The sequence below is a fragment of the Canis lupus genome, chromosome 17 (genome assembly GCF_003254725.2).
Source record: "Canis lupus dingo isolate Sandy chromosome 17, ASM325472v2, whole genome shotgun sequence".
NCBI classification, from domain to species: domain Eukaryota; kingdom Metazoa; phylum Chordata; class Mammalia; order Carnivora; family Canidae; genus Canis; species Canis lupus.
Window position 1 is genome coordinate 30,483,556 of NC_064259.1, and position 27,886 is coordinate 30,511,441.

General features: G+C 35.0%; 1 protein-coding gene across 4 annotated transcripts in view; it reads right to left on the bottom strand.

The window, feature by feature from the left end:
* Nucleotides 1–708: 708 nt before the first annotated feature.
* The window catches only part of ATL2 (atlastin GTPase 2), a 56,114-nt gene continuing 28,936 nt past the window's right edge, over nucleotides 709–27,886 (bottom strand). For 2 of the 4 annotated variants that reach the window (XM_025454142.3, XM_025454145.3), the window contains 12 exons: nucleotides 18,093–18,227; nucleotides 17,688–17,792; nucleotides 13,998–14,048; nucleotides 13,638–13,694; nucleotides 12,064–12,156; nucleotides 9,638–9,776; nucleotides 8,744–8,871; nucleotides 7,525–7,581; nucleotides 5,717–5,788; nucleotides 4,658–5,089; nucleotides 3,133–3,147; nucleotides 2,553–3,035 (listed from right to left, as the gene is read on the bottom strand). In XM_025454142.3, the coding sequence (XP_025309927.1) occupies nucleotides 2,928–3,035; nucleotides 3,133–3,147; nucleotides 4,658–5,089; nucleotides 5,717–5,788; nucleotides 7,525–7,581; nucleotides 8,744–8,871; nucleotides 9,638–9,776; nucleotides 12,064–12,156; nucleotides 13,638–13,694; nucleotides 13,998–14,048; nucleotides 17,688–17,792; nucleotides 18,093–18,227 (1,392 nt within the window). In that variant the 3' untranslated portion in view covers nucleotides 2,553–2,927. The other 2 variants (XM_025454146.3, XM_025454143.3) reach the window with 2 other exon arrangements.

Here is a 27,886-nt window from a genome sequence, read left to right on the forward strand (position 1 = left end):
GGGTGGCTCCGTCCATTAAACATCCAACTCTTAATTTCAGCTCAGGTCATGAGATGAAGCTTCACATTGGTCTCACTGGGCATGAAAAGCCTGCTTGGGATTCTCACCTCCTCAACCCTCACACCTCCTTTCCCCTCTCTCTTCATCCCTGCTCATACACTTGCTCACTCTCTTTCAAAACAAAAATTTATATATATATATATATATATATATATATATATATATATATATACACACACACACACACACACACATACACACACACACACACACACGACAGTAGCAGGGTTGTGAAGGACTGTCCCTCCCATAAAAGTAAATTATTTGTGTCTTAATTAGGAAAATAAATCATTTGTCATTAAGCATTCCTTTAAAAAAAAAAAAACTGTCATATTATATGGGCTACTACAAAATTGTACCACAGAAAATATACTAACACCAAAGTTAGTGCAGTCAACAGTTTTGAATATGCCTTTAATCCCTTTTATTGCTTCTTACTTAACAATTATTTTCAGTCTTCCAGCTGAAACCAAAGTGTTTTTTCTTGGAATTCTTTATAGAATTTTATCTTCTTCGTGGAAACACATTCTCCAATAAGAAATATTAACAAATCCATGGTCTAGATTTCACAACTCTTATGATTTGTTGTTGTTGTTGTTGTTTAAAAAAAAAAAAAAAAGGTAAGCTCTGTCTTTAATTTCAGAAGAATTGCTATTATACAACAAACTTTTTATTTTTTCATTCATAAAAACAGTCCACAGCATTCATAAAACAGGGTGTTAGAAGAAATAAAAAGACTTTTCAAGTAGATTCTTTATGTTTTAAGAACAGATGAGTCGGTAGCAATTTAATACAGATGGAAACAAATACAATCCATATAAAAACAGGATTTGAAAGAAGGAGGGGAGGAGATATATCAACCGAAGTAAATTTAGAGCTTTCAGGCATGCAACTCAACATCTGAATTTTCTTTACTTAAAAACCAAACTAGGTGCTTTAATAATAAGTGTTTATAAAGAAGGCTACAAAAATATTGCAAAAATATTAAATATTAGCCTTACATATACCATCAAAAAAAAAAAAAAAGGAGAGAAAGAGGGAGAAAAGAAATTAACAAATCCCCAGCTACACCTAGGCTAATCACAACAAGTTTTCCCTAACAGAGACAGACAAAGAAAAATAATTTTTACAAGCTCAGCTTTGGGTACAATACCTTAGAGCTCTCACTTGGGTGTTTCCTGCTCATGCTCTTTTCAGTTTAAACAAACATGGTTTATGTAATGGAATACATACTTGAAGGATTCCTTAAAAAAGAATCACAAGTTTCATTTTATATATACAACAAATTTTTAATTATGTACTGAAAATAAATTACAGGAAATAACTTTAAAATGCAACAGAGGACAAAGTCACAATAAACATTCCCATTGAATTCCCTTGGGGGGGGGGGAGGTGAGATTGCAGTGCTCAAGAAGATAAATATCACAAATATATCAAAAACTTCAAATTGTCTATGCATTCACACACTGACATGAGCCACAAACATTCCTTCACAGGGACTGTACTTAGCCTACCACAGAACCAGATTTTGCCATAAACTACAAAACTTTTAATACAAAATCGTATTTATATATTTATAATTCATATACATGCCCTATCTGTGATTTTAGAAAATAAAAGCTACACACTGTACAGACACTCTTAACTCATAGCTGTAGGCAACATTTTTGGATGGAATTTCTCCCCCAATAAAATTAATGGCATATTTTATGTACATGAAGGCTAAACTGCATAAAGACAGTTCAGTTTCCCAGATATGCATCTCCTTTTAGGGCAGGTTTATAAATTTAAAAAGGCAAGACAAATGTACACCTCAGAATCACTTTCTTAGCTACAAGAGTTGTCATGTAATTTCTGTGAAATTTCTGATACATGCACTTATGTAATACTGGTATTGAAGGCAGTAAAGCAATATATACTTTTAATGTAGTGGCTCAATAAAGGCTTCATTGTCATTCTGATTCTTGATACAGTGATTTGTAACTTCACTAAAAATTAAAATTTCAATGGGACACTGGTGTTAAAGAGACTCTAAATAGATTTTTTAAAATATTTCCCTGAAATATCCTTTTACATAAGACAAATTTCACTAACATTAGATTAAAAGGAAAAGAAAGTAAAAGAAACATGGCACAAATGTGCATGATAAACTAATGCTCCTCAGCCAATCTCCATGTCTTAGGAGCCAAGAACAGAATGCTTAAAACCAACAAACAATTTTCACACTCTGTGGCAGCCATCTGTGAAGCCAGTTATACTAAACTACTTCTACAGTTGATTGTAAACTTTGGTTTATTTTTATTTGAGTTCTCATTGTACAGCAAGCATGAAAAAAGGGAGAGTGGAGTCCATGAGGAGATGAATTGTCAGTCTGTCTTTAATCTGGCATGATGAGACACCTGGTCAGTCAGGCCTGCTTTGATAGAGTTTGTTACAGACTGCCTTATGTTTTCCTCCATCAAATTATCACCCAGGGGCTTCAATACCTGTGGTATGAGAAATGTGCAAAACAAATAAAAACATGAGGTAAAAAAAGAGTTACATATAAAAATAGATATAAAAATTCAATTCAAAGCAATGAAGAAAATAACCAGAAATGTGGGAAATAAAAAGATGCTTCTCCCAAAAAAAGCTATGATGCTACAAATAATGCAGTTAGACATCTGATAATGCAACAAAAACTAGTTTCCTCCTATTCAAACCATTTACAATTCCTAGGAGACGGATGTGCAATTCCATACCCTATATGCAGCATCAAATCTGGTAAGTATACAGCATTTATGCAGACCGGCCCAGACGGTCCTGCTTATTGTCCTACATGTATTAGTGGGAACACTTCAGATAGAGAAAAAAGTTAAAAATACTGTCTAATTTTTCTTCTTGTTATTGTTGGATGACAGTCTCTGTCGCTGTGCTGATGAAAGAGCACGATGGACCATTCGACGTCTAGTAACTTCAAACAGTTTGGAAAACACCTAAAACATGGAGTGATTCGTTAGGACAATGACTCAGAGTGCCTTGAAGTTAAAGAGTTTAAGACTACAAGAATCGGAGACTTTGTGGGTTTCTCACCTTCCTGGGACTCCTCTGAAGCAAAAGAAAAGAGAAATGCAAGAAAATTTAGGCAAGGTTTGTTGACACAGCACAGATCTCTGACTAGTGATCAACTTACCTTCACTACACTGAAAATAATTTTACACACTTTAGATTCTTCCATTTAATTATTTTGTAATAATGGCACCTCTAAAGTCCTAGAATCAATGCTATACAGGAGAATGACTGGCTTTCAAAAGAAAACACTGTACAATGATTAAAATTCATGCTGCAGAAAATTAGTAATGGTCCAAAATTTTAAAGTAGGTAATTTTTTTTAAAGTGAGATTGTTGATAGCTTTTAATCCATCCTCTATTAGAAGATATCAAAGGAATATGAAGAGTGAGATTTTTTTAGATAAAAGGTTAAATTTAACAAATATCCAAACACAAGCTTCCAAATCAGATCCAAATAAATCGAGCATTTCTCTGAAGAATAAATACAAAATCCAAATTAATATAGTGGGTCACTTTATAAAATAATGACATTATTACAAGAAAAATCAATACCCAATCAACCTTCAAAAAATTATTTACTTCGTCAGTCTTTAAACTTAATGCCAAAACCAACATGAACCTGCATATCCTAGATCTTCAAAATAAGCTCAATTACTTCATCGGCCCAGAAATGATATTTGAAAATGCCATTATTATACTGTCCGTCAATAATAACTGCAGCTTTCCTTCTGATCCTTGACATGATGCTCAAGTATTTCATGATGATCATTTTAATAACATCCTTGAATGGAATTTTCTCAACACAGGCAATTCCAGCACACAGTTGGCCAATATACAACATGGCTTTCCTTAGTAGATTCTTGTCAGGCCCGACTCTGAATTCTGGTTTGAGGTAAAATATTATGATTTGAATTCTGGCTGAGGTAAAAGATTACGATTAAGAGAAGCTGGTTCTCTTTGTAGTGCTTTGCTTTGTTCAGAGTGTAGTGTTTCCAAAGTACAGAAGTCAAACAAAATTCCTTTGGTAAAAGAAATCTCTACAAGATTGTTCCTTGTAGTACATCAGCAAATCACCACTATCTTCATGGATGGCAACAAAGACCTGAATGCCATCCACTATTTTTCCTCAAATAAGCATGCATTGCTTCTTGCCAGTATTATTAAGAGACTTCTTTTGCTTTCTTAAAGCATTGCACTTCCAAATTTCTTTTCCTTATACCGATTCTATTTTCTTTCCTCTAAGAAAAAAATCCTTAGAGACTCTGGCCCTGCCCATCATGTGGCATAATCAGGCCCATGACTAAGAATCTATCCAAAGGATATTACAGATTTAAGCTAATCAAAGCACACTATAATTATTTATGACTTTAAGAAAAAATTTCTCCGGTTCATTTTTATATTCATATTATACAACCAAACAAAACAGAAAACATCCTCTTGACATTCCTCATACAAAAGAAAAGCAGGTGTGCAAATACTGCAGAAGGGTGGGGAAGTGTCACAGGGATGAGATTAGTCACTGAAAAACCAAAAGATAGATACCAACCTGTTCCCACAGTGTTTCAGCAATCTGATCAATCATTGTTCCAATTTCTCTGAACTCCCCAGAGTACTTTACATATGCCCAAGTACAAAGAGATGTCAGTGCTAACCCCATGATAAGGTTACACAAGACGGCTATAGAGTTTAGGCCAATGAAGCCAGTCAGTCCTGAGATTATATACATAGCAAACATGACTGCAAACAGTGTGGCAGGGGTACGAGCAGCATAGAAGATATTTTTGCCATCATTGTGCTTTATAAAATTTGCATAGGTTTCTTCGATTTCAGCTTCAAGCTGGTCCTGATAACGATGGCAGAATTCATCTCCACCCATTTTTTTTACTGAACGGAACTGTTTAATCGCCACTTCCTTGAGATCCAGGTGTTTTCGCTCCAGATCTGAAGGTGCAATGTAAGGCTTGTCCCCACCACATACCTGTACAGACAGAATTACAGGAGGACACATTACAGGCTAGAAGTAATTTATATTTGGGAAGAAGTTCCCTGCTCACAGTTTTTAGTCTCAAAGTCAAGCCACCTACATGGTTGAGTTTTAAACTTGTTCATAATACCCTACACATAAATTACTTCTTATATGTTTAACTGACTTGGGCAAAATAAATAATCCCAGTAAAGACAGAAACAATTATACTGCAATCTATACCTGACTTCATTGGCCCACCAACACACCATTAGAATACAAAAAGACTGCTGGCACAGAGTGGGTAAAAAAGAGAAAAAAGGTATTTTAATGTTTGAGTTAGCAAGATTAGCACAGAAGTTGTTATTGGCCTTAAACTGATATTACATCATAAGATACTAATAAGAGCACTCTGAATCATGTGTCAAAACTATTTTAGTACAATTTATATAATAACTTGCCACCTGTATCCTGCACTCCAACCATGTGAATTATATTCTTAGTTTATTTGCAGTAGAGATGGTAAAGGGGAATCAGTAACTGATATAACGTGATAATCCATGCGGAGCACAAATTAGTTCAATTATTTTAAATGTAAAAATCCTCTTACTCTAGTGTCAAATTTAAATGTTGGTTACAAACCTGCTCCATACTTTTGCAATAGATCTCTCTTGCTCCTGCTACTGCAGCAAGATTATTAGCTTCAGCTGTTGCCTAAAAAAATAAAACAAAATGTGTCAATTTTATGCAAAAGATATTCAATGGCTCTATAAATTCTGATTAACACAATAAATTATATACAATGAACATGCCTGAAAATGAACCAGAGAAAACATTATCGACTTCCAGTTTTCCTTTCCAATGGAAGGGAAGACCAGTATAAAATATCTAATAATTGCTTCTAACAGGACTGCCTAATTTTGTTTTGCTTAGGTTTATTAAAATGGGTATGCTAAGGTGTCTGGGTGGCTCGTCGGCTTAGCATCCGACTTTTGGTTTTGGCTCAGTAAGAGTCATAAGACTGAGTCCTGAATTGGGCTCTGTGCTCAGCAGTCTGCTTGAGATTTCTCTCTGCCCCTTCTGCTTGTGTTCTCTCTCTCTCGAATAATCTTAAAAAAAAAAAAAAAAGAAAAAAAGGATTGTAAAAAAAATCCGTATGTGCTCAAGAAATCAAAGAATCAGACATGATCATAAAATGTGTCAAGCCCCCAAATGTACAGAACCAATGCTTGCTCTCTCTCCTATAAGTATTATACAAGAGACTTTCAAATTGACAAAACAGCTTATTGCAGGAGCTGTAGAAATAAATACTGTTTAATCTACTATAAAACTGAGAAATTGCCCAAAAATATCACCTAGAAATGCATCTGAAAAAAATTAAACATAAATTTAAGTGAAAAATTAACAGTATGAACACAGTGATATAAAAGTTACAAGAACAGGGATCCCTGGGTGGCGCAGCGGTTTGGCTCCTGCCTTTGGCCCAGGACGCGATCCTGGAGACCCAGGATCGAATCCCACATCGGGCTCCCGGTGCATGGAGTCTGCTTCTCCCTCTGCCTATGTCTCTGCCTCTCTCTCTTTCTCTCTCTGTGACTATCATAAATAAATTAAAAAATTAAAAAAAAAAATTAAAAAAAATAAAAAATATTTAAAAGTTACAAGAACAGATGGACATTAAAATAACAATTATTCTTGATCTCTTAAATTAAGCTGTCTCATCTTCTCTTAAAAAATGAACTAGGTTAAAAAAAAAAAAAAAAAACTAGGTTAAAATAACATTGTCCCAAAAGAACACTTTTTTTTTTTTTAAGATTTTATTTATTTACTCAAGAAAATGAGACAGAGACAGAGAGAGGCAGAGACACAGGCAGAGAGAGAAGCAGGCCTCATGCAGGGAGCCCAATGTGGGACTCAATTCCAGGACTCCAGGATCACGCCCTGAGACAAAGGCAGACACTCAACCACTGAGCTACCCAGGCATCCCAAGAACACTTTTTATAAAAAAGATTTTATTTACTTATTTGACAGAGAGAGAGAACAAACCAGAGGGAGCAGCAGACTCCCCACTAAGCATGGAGCTAGCTTAGAGTTCCATCCCAGGATACTGGGATCACGATCTGAGCTGGAGGCAGACACTTAACTGACTAAGCCACCCAAGCACCTCTAAAAGAACAGCTTTTAAAAAAGGAGAGGGAAAAAAAGAAAAAAACTATATGCACTAGAGGCAGCTCTAAATCATTAATATCAAAGGGATAAATAAACTTTATTTCCAACGTTTATGGTCAAAGCTCAGAGAACAGAAGAAATTTGGTTCAGAGAGGCCCATATCAAGCCATCTCCTGCAAAAGAAATTATTTGCTTGAAAGAAGCACAACTCCATCTCCAGCACTTATTTCTAAACCAAAGACTTTTTTCCTTCATAAATATATGTACAACACACACACTACCTGAAGCATGGACTTTGGATGTGGAAGTTCCTCTCCTTGATAAATTTTAATATAAGCCTACAAATACAAAAGACATTATATTGGCAGGTTAAACAACTTGGCTCTACATCATGAAGGAAGAAAAACCATTTAATATAAAAATAATTCATGCTTGTAAAAGGGAAGTCTAGGAAAAAATTCTAAATAAAAAAATAAAAAAAAGGAAATTAAAATCTTAAAAATCATAGACTCTCATTTCCAAAGTTAACCCTATTCTCAACATTATTAAAAATACATGTTGCAAAAAAGTTGCTAAATAATATCCTAGAGATTGTTTCTAAATATAATTCCAACTTGCATAAGTTATCTCATATATAAAAATTATTTATACAACGCCATCTACTTTATGAAAAGACATTCATAATTCTTCCCTCCTGCCATTGTTTTAAATGTTAGAAAATATTTTTACTCAATATTTCACTTTGACCAAGTTAAATTATATTCCAGTTCAAGAAAAAAATTACCTAATTTATGCTTTAAGGATAAGAAGGAAAAATGAAAGTTTTTGGTAAGTTCATATAGGAATTGCTCATCTTAACTCCTTACTACCTCTAAATTAATTCATAACAAAAATAGTATGAAAGTGAACATCAACTGTCCAATAAATGACCCAAAATATACTTTCAACTGGAATTTCCCTTCCATCTCTAACTACTATGAACAGAAAGAACCCTGACAATGGTTTTGTTCTGGCAAGCAAGCTATGAGGACTAGAAAAGAGCAGAGAGAGAGAGAGAGAGAGAGAAAAAAAAAAAAAAAATCTATGAGTAATTTACTTAAACTCAGAAACCAGTTTTGTACTTTCAGTTGCTCTTATCAAGTTTTCAAGAACTCAGAGAGAAGGCTTTTATGAGAACTCAAGATGCAGAATTACATTCCCAATTATTTATCATCATTCACAAATGATAGAATGGTATGACAATTATATGGTGAATGGTCTTCTCTTCATATCAGAGCTGAAGAAAAAGCAGGATAATTCCATAAACAAATAAAATCACTGTCTAAGAGATACAAGTTGTCTGCTGTAATTTTAACTATCCTTAAAAACTGATATAGCCGATTCAAAGTAGAAAAAGAAACTATATATAAACCTCACTTTTTTGCTTTAAAGTATACATACATATCAATTTTAAGTCAGCTATACTTCTAACTGAGACAAAGTCATTTAATGTAGTTTTACCTTAAAGTATTCTACAAGATCTCTACAAGTGACTTTAGATCCACTTATCTCTTTTTCTACCAAATTTTCAGGGGCAAGCAGCAATGGAACTAGATTTCGAAGCTCTCTTTTAAAATCTTCATCAATATCTGGAGGAGATGAGATAAAAGCCAGCATGTTAGTCAAGAAAAGAAAGAAAGATTAAAAGCAGTCCCCTCTGGTAAAGATTCATAAAATCTTGTTTCATGAAAACGACAATATACATACAGTATTTATTACTTGAGTAGATTTATTTTAAAAAAAAATTTCATCCAAACACCTATCTCCTAGGAAAAAATACTCCTCTTATTCTGCTATTCCATTTCCCTCATCCTCCAATAATTTTTTCAGCTCAAATAATAAACTGCGATCTACCAAAATAAATTCCAAGTCTTTTTCAAAAGACAAACAATTCCTGAAATTATACTAAATTTTAATACTAGATTTTGTATTTCCAGCTATATTGTAAAACTTTCATTATTCCTCCAGCCTTTAGCCATCACATTTAATCCTAAAACATACCTAAAAATTTGCATCATCCCTAAAACAGTCTTAAATCTGATTACATGAATACAATATATTAGTAAAACATTTTACAGACTGCAAACAGATGAAATACTGAAATGTTCTCAGCCTTTGGAATTTTTAGGACACTAGTGCTAAGCAACAGATCACATTATAAAATATGCTAATCCATACACTAGGTGTCTGTGACAAACCCAATGGAAAGCTAGACAGACCACACAGCATTAAAATCACCTCATTAAACTATCTTCCAGTACAAAACAAAACATTAAGGAACCATGTATTTTTCTTTTAAACTCTCAGCCTCTAAAAAATTAAAGTTCTGATTTTAGCAAGAATGGGAATTCCCACCTTTCAATCTCCCATCAAAACTAGGATTAGTTGCAACTTTAAGACCAGGATGTGGCAAAAGGAAGCAACCAAGATTTGAGAAACAATTGTGAATGTGCTTCCTTACATTCTGTAGCTCTTCATGTTGATTCTGTTTTACCTGAGGGGAGAAAGAAACAGGGTGAAGATGCAAACAATAAAAAAAAAAAAAAAAAAAGAAGAAGAAGGAAGAGGAGGAGGAGGAGGAGGGGGAGGAGTTGGAAAAGAAGAAGAAGAAGTTGTTTTAAAGAAAATACACATGCATACTCACAAGTGTGCACACTTAACTCCAATGCTACTTCCAGATGGGTGTTTTTTGACAACATAAAATTTTACTAAAGACCCATTTCTGACCACTTTGGTAAGACCCCACTTTATCTGAAAACTAGAAAAGATGTTTTCCCCCATGTTTGCTGCGAACGGATGAAAAAATACAAATAATAATTAATCATACTATCTAACACCAGACTAACAAGTAGTGGTTGTGGTTTACAAACCAGTAGATAAATTAAGAATTTGCCTTTAGGGATCCCTGGGTGGCGCAGCGGTTTGGCGCCTGCCTTTGGCTCAGGGCGCGATCCTGGAGACCCGGGATCGAGTCCCACGTCGGGCTCCCTGCATGGAGCCTGCTTCTCCCTTTGCCTGTGTCTCTGCCTCTCTCTCTCTCTCTCTCTCTCTCTATCATGAATAAATAAATAAAATCTTTAAAAAAAAAAAAAAGAATTTGCCTTTAAAGTACTTGTAACAGCAAAGAGAAAAACAAAGTACTAATTTGCCTACAAATAAAAAGGTCAACCCCCGAGCAAAATAACAGCTAAAAATGAAAAAGCTCCAATGCAGTCTAAAAAATATTTGAAACTTGTTGGGATTTCACTACTTACCCCAAATGACTATTTATGATTTATGCTAGTTATCAGTGTTTTGGGAAGAGAGATTGCTATGTGTTTTCTAGAAGAAAATCTTAAATTTAGATTTCGTTTAATAACTACTCATCTCAGTATAATTCACATACTCTCTCAATGACTCTTCTCAAACACCATTTTAAAAAACGATGCACTATTTATAATCAACAAAACCTTGAAACTACCTAAATCTCCATCAAGAGTAGAATGAAGAAATTGTTGTCCAGTCATACAATAGAATACTGCATAACAATGAGACTGAATGAACTAACTACATGTAACAATATCTAAGAAACATAATACTAGCAAACGAAGCTAGACACAAAAGAATACATGATGTATATGATTCCTTTCCTAAAAAGTACACACAAAGCTCGTCAGAGGTCAGGATACAAGTAGAGGGCTGGGGGGTAATAGATGAAGGTGGGTACTTCTGGTGAGTACCGAAGATGGCTACATTCATTTGTATAAATTTATCAAGCTGCGCTTACAACTTGAGCACTTTCCTGTATCATTTCAATAAGATAAAAACAAAAACAAAACGTGGTCTTTGAAGTTCAAAAAAATTCTGAGTTTAGTTAGTATGTCTGATATGCTCTGTATTCATTTCTTCTGAATAAACCAGAGAAAACTCTGATGATTGAAATTATCTCTGACAATAGGGTCTGGAAATGCCTTTCCAATAGCCAAGAACGAGGAATTGGTTTCCCTCTTATTTTTTTAATAAGAAAATTATATTATGCCCCGAGTTTTTTAATGTAGTTGAGAAACTAAATACATCATCCTACAGGCAATAAAACTTTATTACCCAAAAGTGAGGACCCTACCACTTACAAATTAAGAGATTTTCATGTAACTTTTGTGTATGTGAGTAGATGGATACATCTGACCTGATAATTTCCCCCAAGTACTTCGATAGGAGGGTACACCTCAGGAACAAAGGATCATGTTGTGAGGTTATTTTCTAGGAATGCTTTAATGTAGCATGTTGCATGGATCAGGAGTCTGGACATTAGGGTCCTAGTTCCAGTTATCAACAATTAGTTAAGAGACCAAAGGCAAGTCACTTTTCTGGGTTCAGTTACATTATATATTTAAAAAAGGAAGCTGAATTAGATTTGGTTAAGATCCTTCTTCTAGCTCTATATGCTGTCACTCTAAGAGACAGTATTCTTTGGACAGAACACATCATCTGTGTTCAATGTATGTATATCATATTACCTATACCTAGTCTGTTCCAATTGTTTGGAAAGCTCAGCTATGCCAAAAAGAGACACATGCAAGTAGATCAAAAAAGTTAGTCTCCTTCAAAATTTTATCCTTTGAATATTGTACAGGAGTACAACCAATCTACTTTTCATCAATTCTATATAGGCTAATTTGGGATATGCAATTTATAGTGGCAACACTTAAGAGACAGGAAGTCTAAGCAACAGTCCAGACAGCAGACTCCTTCATCTGGCTTCATGCTTATTATGCTCTCCTCACTAGGAAATGGGGGCTTACCTGCAATCTCTTTTCAAGGAATTGTTTTCCACCTTCCAAACCATATGAATGTTCATAAGGATAACTCCAGTCTCGAATCAAAAACATTAGTGTCTACAGACAGAAAAAAGTAGAAATCATTTCTTACAAAATTTTACAAAAAAAAAAAAAAAAAAATCACTAAACAATTTAACAACCACTCCCCTAAACAATCCCTATGAAAAGTTATAGTAACCAAATGGTTAATACTGCTCATAGTTCTAGCAAGGTCCTACCTAAGCCTACAACACACACTCCTAGCCCCTATACCAAGCAATTGCTTCCATTTGAGAACTTCATGGTATTTGAAGAGTCACCAGAGGCAATAATACGGGATCTTAAAAAAATCAACAAAAGGCATTATTAGGGCATACAGATCATAATTTTAAGTCAAGGTTGTATAACTAACAGCAATTAATCTAATTCTAGACCAACTGATTCTTTTCACTGAATTTCTTATTCATATATGCTTTGGTTTCTCAATCGCAGCCTTACTAATAATTTGAACCAGACAATTCTGCATGTGGCTGGTTGGTGAGAAGTATTTCTGGCCTCTATGCACTAGGCCAGCAGCATTAACCTCCCTCCAAAACTGTAACAACCAAAAATGTCTCCAGACATTGGCAAATGTCCCCTGGGTGACAGAATTATCCCAATTAGGAAAAACTGATTTGGGCCAAATACAGTATATTTCATCCCTAGACAGAAAATAAAGCCATAGCCTGCCCCGATATTTCATAAAAGTGATCACCTGAGTCACATAAGACTGAGGCAGAATCAATATAAACCCACCAACACTAAAGATCATCAGCTGTCACACAGTAAGTACTTCACATACTGATGAGCAAACAGGGTGGAGTCATTCTCACCTATTATAACACATCTGACTAAACAGTACTAATGTCAACTTACAAATTACACTTACTTGAAAAAAGAAACCACCTGAAATTAGCTTTGCTTTTATTAATTTAAATCTCTGTCACAACAGGACTCTACAGAAGCAAACAGAGCATATACTTCTCAAATAACTCCACCTAGGTTTATTTCTGACTTAATATTCTGTACCTGGCATTTAACAGGAGTAAAAAATATGGGGATTGAGGGAATGGAAGGAAGGGAGAGATATAATAAATTGTGAAATTTTCTATATGAAACCAAAATTAAGAATAACTACAAAAAACCTACAATATTTTGTAATAGTTTTCCATGTATAAAGAAACTTACATGACTGTCTCAAGTTTAGGAATTAAATTACATCTAATTAAGAGAAACATTAACCTCTTAATCTAAGCATAGCATTAACAATCTAACTATATTCATTTGTTCTATTTCCTACTCTTGTTAGCCCACTACAGGTGGTAATTACATTAGTTTCAACTACACTGAATCTGTTACTAAAAATGAGTTTGAAAAAAAATAAAATAAAATAAAAATAAAAATAAATAAAAATAAAAATGAGTTTGTTATAATATCCTCTTATCTTCAGACTTAAAAGATAAAGTGGCTTGACAGCTTTTTATATGTAAGTTTTTAAAAATGATAAAATACTTATTTACCTGAAATGGTTTCTGGTAGATTTCTTCCATTGCAAGTCTGCCGTACTCTGTAAATAACTATTAAAGCAAGTTATTTAAAATAATGCCCCCAAATAGATTGAAAGAAGACATTTATCTATAAAGCCGTTCTATGTAAGACCATATAGATGTCAGAGCCTTTAAAATCATTTGAAAGTCAAGCATTTAATTTTCTAACAGACTAGTTATACATTAAAATTTCTTCTAGCTAAGAAGTTATATTTCAGTTTAAAACCATGTAATACTGAATCTTCTTACACTATAATAGGTTTCTAGATGGAAAGTCACAAGTAAGAATTATATTTTCAATTCTTTGGCACACATTCTTTGAGAAATACATACTTGCAAGTGTTGAAGATCATCTTCTTGAATATTCTGAGACAAATTATATACCTGTTAAAACAAAATTGTAGTTTTTATCCATTTTTTTTAATACCTAGCTGTGTACAACTTTACTTGTTGAAATTAAGGGTATTTTATACATCAGCACAAAAGAATCACCTAGCCATTAGCTTAACCAGTGGCACATGAAAAGAATTTTCTTTTTTCCTAACAGGATAAAACATTAAGGGGGGAAGTAGTGGCGGTAAATTACGCAAAAATCATGAAAACATACATAAGGGGTCTAGAAAGTGGCAGATATTTTTTTAAAGGTATATTATGTAATAAGGATTTTTTTTCCTCCTTCCCAAAGTTTCTTTAATGTTGTGACATGATCATTTTTTTTAACAGTGAAGACTGTTTCCACAATTATTTTCCTAAGTCAATGGACATAATTCTGCAAAAATATACTCCTCCCTAGTATAATCTTAAGAGTGTGTGTTTGGGTGGGTGGATGGATAGATAAACAGATGTGTTTGGACAGATGGATGGATAGACAGATATAGTTTATAGTTATTTAGTGTGTGCCTTGACTATCATCAACTTTACATGGCTTTTTTTTACTTCAAGTAAATCATTGGTCTAAATAACTTAAAATGAACATTTTACCAGCCTATGATAGCTGAAAAATATAACAGTAGGTGGCACTCTTGCCCTTTCTAGAATCTTTTATGAGGCTTTACAGGGCACAGAGCCCAGAGCTGAAGATTTGCGTGCTGTCAAGGAAGGAAAACTGGAGAAAAGACTGGAATTGCAAAAGAGGTCCAATCCTTCCAAGTCAGGCTAAAAAGTGACAGTCTGCCGAGGGAGAAAAGTGAGTATCCACAGATGTCACCCCTGCAGAAAAATAACTCAGGTCTAAGAAAATAGGGTTACTCCAAAAATAGAACAATTTGTTCTAATGGCAAATAAGTGATAATCTAGCTGAATCACTTGGATGTCAAAAATATAAATAGCCAAAACAGGCCAGCAAACCTAAAATGACATTCTCAACAGACTAACTCCAAACATGGAACTTAAAAAGTAGTTAATGACTGAGGTGATTATACTAGAGCTAAATGTAAAATCTGAAAGCATGACCAACCTATTCCTACCCATAGGGATCTTAGGTTTTAGAAAACAGGTCAAGATATTTTCATTGTCTGGGCCAGGTTGCAAATCACAAAGAGAGACTTGTTTATCTTAGATCATTAGTACTTAGTATATTGTATTTTACTTAATAGATGCTTAACAATCACTTGTTGAAAGAATAAATGACAAATGGATTTGTCATTGATCGACCAACCAGATAATTTATGAAAGAAAAATGTAACCTCAAAGATGAAGAAAAAAATGAAAATAATTTTCACCTTCATTGTTCATAGTTTGCAAAGTATCTTCTTCTATATTATCTCATTTAGATCTTATTTCTGCCTCCACACAACAATCACATGCAAGATGGGTAAAATCCTCATTTTACAGATAAGAAAGTGGTGGAATGGCTTTAAGTGATTGTCTAAAACCAGGCCACCTACTATCGTGAAGTTAAATAAATTGACAAAAGAACACCAAGGTACAAATTTCAGGACAGAGAATTCCTTCATTATAACTTAAGGCAAGCTACAGAGCCAGCTAATCTGAAGTGCACAAAGACTGGCTTCTGCTTGCCTCAAGGGAATGGCAGTAGTGCCACCCTGCAAGATCAGAGAAAAAAAAGGTAGAACAAAATGGAGAAAAGATATTGTAAGGGTTCCCAAAAGCATTATTTAATTGGCAGTACCAGAGCTCACCGGCCCTAAAAAAAACAGAAGCCACTCTGAAAAGCATTCCTGTTTTATCTCATAATAATATCCAAAATTTCTTTTCATTCTGACAGCTAGGTATTTCAAAATGAGGAAGGAAGGAAATGGGAACTTATAAGAGACTGGACATATGTTCCAGATATTACCAGAAACCATTAGCAAAATTCCAAGATGCTATGACAGTACCACCTATGATCTACCATCAATAAGAAACATCATCTGAGGAGCATATACTTCTACTGTTTGCACATATACTTCTGCGTACATCACCACCAGCTAGGGCTAACCACCATACTCAATAATTCACTCTTCAGCCAGAGGAGCATCAACCACAGATGATCTCAGGGGAAAAAAAGTAAAGAGATACAAAATGACATGTGGTAGTTTAAATCAGTCCATCAGCCTAAATTATACAGAAAAGAGATGGACTAGCTTGAAGAGACCAGAACTTGATATAATAAAAAACACAATTCAAGTACAGAGTAAGTGAAAAACAGAAGGGATTTTACTAAATCAAATGGTTCCTATAAGTCCTTAGAGTATTATAGGACCATCACATAACATTTTGTAAGTTTAATATGAATTAATTCTTCTGCCTCTACTACCACCAAATAATCAAGTACTAGTTGTCATACATATCAAGTAGAAAACTAAGTTTAATTACTTGGGATCTTTTCTTTATTGGTTTAGCCAAAACATAAAAGACATACTCTATAATATAGCTGGGAACCATATGACTGAATTCAATTAAAGATAACATGCGGGGCAACCCCGGTGGCCCAGCGGTTTAGCGCCGCCTTTGGCCCGGGGTGTGATCCTGGAGACCCAGGATCAAGTCCCACATCAGGCTCCCTGCATGAAGCCTGCTTCTCCCTCTGCCTGTGTCTCTGCCTCTCTCTTTCTCTGTGTCTGTTGTGAATAAATAAATAAAATCTTAAAAAAAAAAGAAAAGAAAAGAAAAAAGATAACATGCGGTATCTTTAAAAAGAAAGAAGAAAGGAAAAAAGAAAAGAAAGAAAACGAAAATAGAATAGAAAAGAAAAGAAAGAAAAGAAAAGAAAAGAAAAGAAAAGAAAAGAAAAGAAAAGAAAAGAAAAGAGAGAAAAATCAAGCAAGCATAGGGGTGCCTGAGTAGCTCAGTGGATTAAGCCTCCAACTCTTGGTTTTGGCTCTGGTCATGATCTCAGGGTTGTTGAGATCAAGCCCCATGTAGGGCTCTGTGCTCAGCGCAGTCTGCTCGAGATTCTGTTTCTACCTCTGTCTCTCTTCGCTCCCACAGGTTTGCGCACACACTCTCACTTTCTCACTTGTCTTTTCTCTCAAATAAATAAATCTTAAAAAAAAGTATAGATGCTATGATGAAAAAACAAAGGGATTGGTTATTGGTTTATTACTTCCTAGCTAACCACTCAAAGTATGAAATTCCACACTGTGAACCAGAAAAGCATGGAAATGTAAATAACTCTAATTTTAATCCTTCTTTCTTCAATCAAAAGACATTTGTTTTTCAATGTGGATCATTTTTTTTCTTTTTCAAATTTTTATTTAAATTCTAGTTAGTTAACATATAATGTAATATTGATTTCAGGAGAATTTAGTGATTCATCACTTACATATAACACCCAGTACTCAACAAAACAAGTGCCCTCCTTAATCCAGATCACCCATTTAGCCCATCCCCCACCCACCTCCTCTCCAGCAACCCTCAGTTGTTCTCTATAGTGGAGTCCTTTACCAGTTCAGGTTTGCTTCCCTCTCTCCCATCCACTTCCCCTATGCTCATCTGTTTTGTTTTCAAAAAGCATTTGAAGAAAGAGCAAAGGTATTAGGATTATCTGAACTGATTATACCATGCCATTTCGTGTCTCACCTGGACAGAGCTAGTCATGGTGCTCAGAGCGAACACCGTTGCGCAGTCTTTGATAGTTGACTGGCTATCAAAGGCACCCTGGGTATCCATTAGCAGCACAGCCACCTAGGAATTTAAAAGTTTAAAATACTAAGTAAAATATTCACCAACAGTGACCAATTTTTTTTTTTTTTTTTACCAACAGTGACTATTAAAACCAAATTTAAAATGATAAATGTCAAAATCAGTAATAAAGTCAAGGAAAGTACTCTAAGTATCTCACACGTTTTGACATGATAATCCATATATGTTATGTTAAAGTTAACATCGCATTAACAGTTCTGTGTTTTGATCTTTAATACCAGGAAAGAGATCAAAAAAAGAATATGGGAGGAAAAAAAACAGAAAGAAAGTATAAACATTTACTTTTGTTCCATTAGGTCTGTCGATCACAAATACTTCATTCCAGACTTGTATGCCTGTTGTTTCTCTTTCACAACCACCTCGCCACGTAAAGCCAGTCAATGGTTCATTGTTTCCACCAATCCAACTTTGGGAATCCTGTTAAAGTCAAGCATAAATGTAAAATAAAACACAAAAAGTTAAGAACTAATTAATGAGAAGTGTAAGAAATCACCCATTCTTTATTTTACAAATGAGGCAGGTAAGCCCAGCAAGATAAAATACACTTTAACATTACACAAGTAGTTACAAAAGCAATTCCAAGTCCTATCTGAGGTGCTTTGGTCTTAGAGACAGTCTCCTACAAACTAAACATCTCAAATCTCACATTTTCATTCCCTAGGCTTCTAGATAAGTGAGATCATACCCACTTTCTCCCCATTTTGAAGATTTCCTATGTTTAAAAATCACAAAAAATAGATACTAGCTATTGTGACATCTTGTACAATAAGCAAAACTAAGTTCCAGAAAGAATGGCTGTCAAAAAAGCACTCCTCTCTTAAAATAGCTTATACTAAAATGTTTTCACGCTGCCTTAATTTTCTCTTTAAAAAATACCAACTTTAAAAATAACCAAAACACTTATTTAGAATCAGATTCAAACAGTCCAATTGTTTTTTTGGTTTAAAAGAGAAAAAAAAAAGCCTTTTTTAAAACCAAAAGGGACATCTGAACCCAGACAGGATATTTTACTAGGCAGTGCTAACTCACAGTAAAAATGACTGTTTGGTGTGATAACGGTACTGTGGGTAATACTAACAATAACAGAGTTCTTATCTGTTAAATACTCAAGTACTTATGGTAAAAAAATATGCCCGGCATTTGCTTTAAAATATTCCAGCAAAAAAATAAAAGTGCAGGGAGGTATACGGATGAAACAAGACCAACAAAATGTTGATACATACATTGGAGTTCATTATACTATCCTATCTTTGGTTATGTTTAAAATTTTCCAAATAAAATGTTCTACCTAAACCACAGGGCTAGACGGTTATAATTAAATATCGTGAAATAACATAAAAATTAATACATAATAAGATAATTTATCTGGAAAATTAATTCTGGGACACAATAAATGAATAAGTTTGACAGATATCAAGATCCCTATACTTTAGCCCACATACCCTTTACTCAAAAGTAACCCACAGGAAAAATTCATTTGTTTCAGAAATACTTTTAACAAGCTTAGATACATAGTCCAAAACAGATAGCAAAGGTCACATTAAGAGTAAAGATGTTTAAAGTAGGCTCAATGAGGAATGAAACAATTTATGAAAAACAGATTTAAGGTGGGGAAAAAAAAAAGTGTTGTCTAGACCATCATCTAATGTAAAAATCAGCCTTAAACTTCAAGCCATCCTATAGTTATTATTATCCCACAAAACTCCCATCCCCAATAGGTTACCAATCTTATCAATCACAAAATTCTCTTGCAGTCTTCTTCACTTTTCAGTGTCTTCAACTTAAGGCCCCTTCATCCCTGTTGGTGACAAAGCTACCTCATGGCATAACTCTATTTACATTATATACTAAGGACTTGCACTTCAGGAGGGGCCCTTCCAAGGATTAGAGAGATTATGATATCCCCTAAACAAGCCCAATGGTGGTCTTGCCCCTTGGACTATATTTTGGATGCTCCACATAGGTCTTCTTATACCTCCATGCTATATTCTCCAACCCATCCTTCCATAGTCACTTAATTTTCTCAACAAGAAATGGAATCATGCTACTGTCCTAAAATGTTATCTGCAGAGGTGCCTGGGTGGTTCAGTTGGTTAAGCATGACTCTTGGTTTCAGCTCAGGTCATGATCTCATGGGTGGTAAGATGGAGCTCCAAGTTGGGCTCTGCTTGAGATTCTCTCCCTCTGTCCCATGCCCAAATAAGTAAATAAATAAAATCTTTTTTAAAAAAGTCATCTGCAGTTCCCCATTTATCTATAGAACTCTGGAGTTCTGTTGTATACAACCCACTTTTAATTTTTTTAATTTACTTTTCCTATCTCTGCTCCCAATAGTCCCTACGATCCCCCTAACACACACACACACACACACACACACACACACACACACACACACACACACTTTTTCTGCCATACCAAAAAGATCACTATTCTAAATATGTATGTTGTTTAGCAGATCTATACCTTTGTTCCACCTGTTCTCTGCGTGGACTGAGCCAGCAATCAAGAAACTCTAACTTTTATGAATTCCTAAGAATACTGCTGACACTACAGGTGGTTATCTTTACATGGCTTTGGACTGCACTTCTTGCGTGAGTCTTCAGAGCACACGGTATAAATTCCACCTGTTTACCAAATTGTTCCTACCAAAGTGTCTTACCCCATTTTAGGCTCTCACATGTGGCTTCTCATTCCCCTAACAATGCCAAAGTGGTACTTGATAAATTATTTTTAAAAGGTCCAACCTATAGGAACAACTTAAAAGAATCCACCCTGTTAATCAATTTTTATTCTATATTTTACTTGTCTTATGTATCTATGAGAATGTATGAGACTGTAAGTTCCATGATGTCACCTGAATGTATGTTCCATGAAGAAGGAAGTTTTGTCTTTTTTTTTTTTTTTTTTTGTCTCAAAACATAGATCAGTATTCCCAGGACATAGAAAAAACACAGATCAGTATTCCCAGGACATAGAATAACGCCTGACCTGCAGTAGGCACTCAAAATATTTGTTCAATAAATGAACACAAAAAATTTTACTAAGCTTCAATGTGTTTCCTTTTGAGCATGGGTAAGATATATGGAAGAAATACGATCCCTTTTATTATTCCTAAAATCAATTACACAGACAAGAAAGTAAAAACAAATTTTAAAAAGCAGACATGACTGAAATCACAGGCCAACATATTTGCTAATCTTACCTTCTCCAAAACTTAAAAAGAATTGATGTCTCAAAAAAAAAAAAAAGTCTCATAAAAAAAATCTACTATGTATCATGGTTTCCTAGTTCACCCTGTTACGGAAATGTTTAAAAACCACTAAATTTACTAGTCAACAAAAGTATGAAAGAGGAGCACCTGGGTAGCTCAGTTGGTTGGACGTCAGACTCTTGGTCTTGGTCATGATGTCATGGGTGGTGAGATGGAGCCCAGAGTCAGGATCCACAATCAGCAGGGAACCTGCTTGAGATTCTCTCCTTTTGCCCTCCCCCCACTCATACACTCATATTCTCTCTCTAAATCTTTTTTTAAAGAGAGAGAAGAAAGGTAAAACTTGAAGAAGTCTATCACTATATCATACTGAATACTGATAAGCTCCATGAAACATATTCATACATTCACTCAGCAAGTATTCACTGAACCCCTACCACGTATCAGCTACCGTTCTAGGTTCTAGGGCTACAACAGTACACAAGAACAAACTTTCCTGCCCTTCAGAAGCATTCTAGGGAATTCTAAAAGCAGTCTCACTGTAAAAAGATATTTGTCATAAGTTACTAAAAATAAATCTAAGAACTGAAATACAGTAAACTGGTGCCATTTACTACTGGGGAGATGAAAAAAAGCCTTAAAACTCAGAATTCCAAAAATAATCTTAGTCCTTCAGTAAAAAAAAGAGATCTTTTAGAATGAATCTCAATGGTAAAAAGTAATCTAAAAACACCTGAACTTTAAATATAATCAAATTCTATAGAGAATAAACATAAGCCTTGCCAAAAAGACTTACCAATGTAATATAATTATCAATAATAAAGAAACCCTACCTACTCTAAATAATAAGAAACAAATTCTTTTTTTTTTTTTTAAGATTTTTATTTACTTATTCATGAGAGAGAGAGAGAGGCAGAGACATAGGCAGGAGAAGCAGGCTCCATGCAGGGAGCCCGACATAGAACTCGATCCCAGGTCTCCAGAATCATGCCCTGGGCCGAAGGCAGCACTAAACCACTGAGCCACCTGGGCTGCCCAATAAGAAATAAATTCTTATTTCACCATAGGCAAGATAACACTCCCTAGCAATGAAGTGAAACAAGCTAGGTAAACTTTAAACAGAGTTGGTGGTCCAGCCAGGTCAATGTCAGAACACACACAACTTCCTGTTTGAAGGCCTACACCCTTCAATGGGCAGATTGGAAAAATAAAGACCATAGTAACTTATCATAGCTAGGAGGAAAAACTGACAAAAGAGATGAAATTAAAGTTTCAAGTAACACTACAATAAAAGAGGAGACCCTTCCTAGTTGAGAGACATTCCCCCACAAAAGCACCACAGATGAAAATTTTAATCTTGTAAATCTACCTAATTAAGGAGATAGGTTATTAACAATCAACATCCAAATTGTGGATAGAGTAATATACATATTCTGACCACAAAGCATCAGTTAGTCTTTTTATTTAAATACATAAGAATCCTCTGCAAATCCTAGAACAAATTAAGAAACATTAGAGTCTTAAAACAGTTTTAAACTATCTAACATCTTACCTAACCCCATGCCCAACTCCTCTCTTTGGGGGCTAGACAGATAACATTATGACTTATCCAAGTCACAAGCGCAGACAAAGGACAACTCTATCAACTTAGGTGCACACTAACGAAGAATTAAAAAAAAAAAAAAAACTGGTTAAAAGATGTCCTTGACTTTGATGACATTATACTAAATGAAATAAGCCAGCCACAAAATAACAAATATTGTATGATTCTATTTATATGAAGTACCTAGAATAAATTCATGGAGACAGAGGAGAATGGTAGTTACCAGGCACTGAGGGGGAGGGGAAAAATGGGAGTGTCATGGGTACAGAGTTTCAGTTTGTGAAGGTGAAAAAGTTCTGCAGACATTAAAAGGAAAGCTACAGACCCATAAAGCACAGGAACACAGATGCAAAAACATTCAACAGAATGTTAGCAAATTAAATCCAACAATGTATATTAAAAAAAATTATACACCACAGCTAAATGAGACTTATTCCAGGAATGCAAGAACTGACTCAATACTCAAAAAATTAATAACATATCAACAAGCTAAGAAAAATCACATGACCATATCGATAGATACATAGAAAAAGCACTTGACAAAATCCAACAACTATTCACGATTAAAAAACAAAACAAACCTCCCAACAGACTAGTAACAGAGAGGAACTTCTGAACTTGATTTAAAAAAAATGCAAAGGAAAAAAAAAAAAAAAATGCAAAGGGATCCCTGGGTGGCGCAGCGGTTTGGCGCCTGCCTTTGGCCCAGGGCGCGATCCTGGAGACCCGGGATCGAATCCCACATCGGGCTCCCGGTGCATGGAGCCTGCTTCTCCCTCTGCCTGTGTCTCTGTCTCTCTCTCTCTCTCTGTGACTATCATAAATAAATAAAAAATATATATTTAAAAAAAAATGCAAAAATTCCTACAGCTAAAAATCATAGATAATGGTGAGAACTTCAACACTTCCTCCCCCAAAGATTAAGAAAACAAATAAGAATACCAACCTTACCACTTGTACTCAACATTGTACTGGAGATTCTAGACAGGATAGTTAGCCAAAAAGAGGTTAAGAGGTACTTAGATTGGAAAGGATGAAGTAAAACTATCTCTGTTTACAGATGACATGACCTGGTATGTAGAAAACTCTAAAGAACACACTAGAGAACTATTGAAACTAATGAAGGAACTGAACAAGGTCACAGGATACAAGATCGATATACAAAAATTGATTATATTTGATGGAAGCTTGCAATGAACGATCTGAAAATAAAATTAAGAAAACAATTTCAGGGGTGCCTGGATGGCTCATCTGGTTAAGCATCTGCCTTCAGCTCAGGTCATGATCATGCCCTCACTGGGCTCTCTCTGCTTGGTGGTGAGTCTGCTTCTGCTTCTCCCTCTCCCTCTCCAATCTCTCTTGCTTTCCTTCTCGCTCTCAAAAAACAAAAACAAAAAGAACCACAATTCCATACTTAATAGCATTTAAAAAGTAATACATTTATCAAAAGTAGAACATACTCTGCAAATAATTAAGCATTTTTGAAAAAAAATTAAAGATCTAAATAAACAGAAAAACATCTTTAAAACAAACAAATAAATGGAAAAAAATCTCATGTTCATGAAGTGGGACACTTAATATTAATATGGCAATACTCAAGTTGATCTTTCACAGTCAACCTAATCACCAACAGAATTCCAGCTAACTTCCCATAAAACTGACAGGCTAGGGATCCCTGGGTGGCGTAGAGGTTTAGCGCCTGCCTTTGGCCCAGGGCGTGATCCTGGAGACTCGGGATCGAATCCCACGTCGGGCTCCCGGTGCATGGAGACTGCTTCTCCCTCTGCCTATGTCTCTGCCTCTCTCTCTCTGTGTGACTATCAAAAAAAAAAAAAAAAAACCGACAGGCTAGGTCTAAAATTCATATGCATGGACTTGCAAGGAACCTAGAATAGACAATCTTTTTTTTTTTTTTGAGATTTATTTATTTATGATAGACAGAGAGACAGGCAGAGACACAGGAGGAGGGAGAAGCAGGCTCCATGCCAGGAGCCCCACGTGGGACTCCATCCCAGGACTCCAGGATCGCGCCCTGGGCCAAAGGCAGGCTCTAAACCACTGAGCCCCCCAGGGATCCCCAGACAATCTTTTTTTACTATTATTTTTTATTTTTTAAGAATTGACAATCTTTAAAAAGAACAAAATAAGAGGACTCTCACCTCCTAATTTGAAAACTTCCCTAAAGAGCAATTGGTAACCAAGAGAGTCTGGTCCTGGCATTAAGAATAGACATATAGACCAATGAAATAAAACTGAGAGTCCAGAAATAAATTCATATGTCTATGACCAACTAATTCTCGACAAAAAAAAGTACCAAGACCATTCAATGGAGAAAGAACAGCCTTTCAACAAATGGTGCTGGAACAAATGGATAGACATATACAAAAGAATTGAAGCTAGACCCTTGCCTAATTCCATTATTATTATTATATACTACTGTTTTATAATTAGTGAATTACATTAACATGTATTCAGATAATTATAACATTATTCATAAGCCAAAAGGTGGAAACAACCCAAATGTCCATTAACTGATAAACTGGATAAAGAAAATGTGGTATATCTATAAATAAAATGATATTGTCTTAAAAATTAATGAAGCACTGATAATGCTACAACATAAATGAACCTTTAAAACGTTATGCTAGGGGTGCCTAAGTAGCTCAGTTGGTTCAGTATCTGCCTTTGGCTCAGGTCATGATCTCAGGGTCCTGGGATCAGGCCCAGTGTCAGGCTCCCTGCTCAGTGGAGAGTCTCCTTCTCCTTCTCCCTCTATCTCTAAACCCCCACTCATTCTCTCTCTTAAATAAATAAAATCTTTAAAAAAAAATAAAATATTATGCTAAATGAAAGAAGCTAGTCACCAAAAAAACCACATATATTATTTATGTGTATGTCCAGAAGAGGCAAATCTATAGAGACAAAAAAAATTGGTAGTTCCTTAAGGCCAGAGGTTTTGGGGGTAGAGAAGGGGAAGTGATAGTTAAAGGATACAGGGCTTCATTTTTCTCATTTTTAGGTGATAAAAATATTCTAAATTTGATTTTTGGTGACAACTATCACCATATTTTGTGACTGTCTATTCTAGGTCCCTTCCAAGTACAACTCTGCGAATATACTAAAAACCATAAAACTGTGCAGTTTAATTGGATGGATTATATGGTGTATGAATTATATCTCAATAAAGCTGTTAAAAGAAAAACCAAATATCAAATACACTTAGTAGACAAGCTTAACAAAGACTTCCAGTCATACAAAATCCATCCCATACTACTACAGAAGTCTAGGAGGAAAAGGAAAGTCCACTGGAGGTTCTGCTATATATCCATGTACTAGTGTAACATGTCATAAATCCTATGGCTTAAGTTTTTTTTTTTTTAAGATGTTTTTATTTTTAAGTAATCTCTACACCCAACATGGGGCTCAAACTTACAACTTCAACATCAAGAGTCGCATACTCTACTGACTAAACCAGCCAGGCACCACTAAACTTGTTTGGGTTTTTTTAAGATTTTATTTGTGAGAGAGCGCGCGCACGCGTTTAAGTGCACGTGAACAAGGGGAGAGGGGCAGAGGGAGAAAGAGAGAATATTCTCAAGCAGATGCCCCAGGCTCAATCCCAGGACCCTGTGACCATAACCCCAGCAGAAATCAAGAGTCAGCTGCTTAACCAACTGAGCCACCCAGGTGCCCCTAAACTTGCTTTTTGATGGACGGATTATGATAACCATTATCCAAAGTATCTAAAGAAAATGCATCCTATTAGTTATTTTAAAAATGTGTAAGATTATGATAACCATTATCCAAAGTATCTATAGAAAATGCATCCTATTAGTGATTTTAAAAATGTGTAAGAAAATGATGTTTCAAACAGAACAAACATTCCTGAACGAAAACTCATTCAGTTAAACAGCAAAATTTTCTGGGAGAATGAGAGAGACAGGGAGTTAATAACTTTAAAAAACTATTCTTCAACAACAGTTAATAATAAAAGGCACTTAATTTATACAAGACTGTTTAACACCCTAAATGTCTTAATGTGTTTGATCAGTTCTTACATTAACAGTCTATTACTTAAAGATATCCTTCAGTAAATGACCTAAATGAAATCAAGTACTTTAGAAATAGTAAATTTTATTTTTTTTAAGATTTTATTTATTTAATCATGAGAGACACAGAGAGAGAGGCAGAGACATAGGCAGAGGGAGAAGAAGGATTTCCACAGGGAGTCAGATATGGGACTCAATTCCAGGACCCCAGGATCACTACCTGAGACAAAGGCAGATGTTCAACCACTGAGCCACCCAGGTGCCCCAGAAATAGTAAATTTTAACTTAAAAGAAACACAGATTTCAGAATGGAAAAAAGCTCTGTTAGAACAATTTATGTTCTCCCAAGTACAAATATATGACGACACAGGTACTGTAATTGTGATGATACTACAAAACAGGCAGTATATACAAGTGGGGCTTATAGCTGGAGAGATGTTTTCAAAGCCTACAAACAACAACATTTTTCAGGGAATAGACACTCAGGAATGCAACTGAGAAAGCCTCTCTTAAGATACTGCTATAAGGACTTTGAACAATATATTGTAGACTACTCCATCTCATCTGCTTTTGATTCCTCTAGCTTTGGCAACATTTGGTGAAGTTTTTCTAACTGAAATTACTCACACTAATTTTAAACCTGCATATGAGAGAACAGAAGGTTAGTTTCAGCCCAGAAATCAAAATCTAAGAGGAAAAAAAAAAGCCAGTGTGCTGATGAAAAAAGGGTAATCCACAGTTCACATAACTCAACCCTTTAGCTTATATTCAGGGATAAAAATAAGCCTAACAATTTTTATTTTCTTTATTAAAATTCTGATCAAATTTTGCTGGCTTAAAAAAATTTTTTGCTGGCTTCCTGCATAGGCAAAAATAGAACAATGTAAAATTTAAATTTTCAGCAGCTTATCACATAAGTTATATAGAGTATTCCTTTCACCTGTCGTAAGTGAAATACACAAGTTAATTCAGTTCAATAGATGAATAAGCTAAATTTCTACATTAAATGTAGCAACAGTTTTATAAACATGAACCTGTAAAGAGTAGGATGATGACTTAAAACTTACAAAATGCATACCTATCAGAACGCTAAAATTAAAAAGACAATAGTGTTCATAAGATGCATAACGAACGTAAATCTCTTACATTGCTCGTGGAAGTACAAATTGGTAAAGCCACTTTGGAAAAAATTTTGGCAGTCCATCTAGTTAAA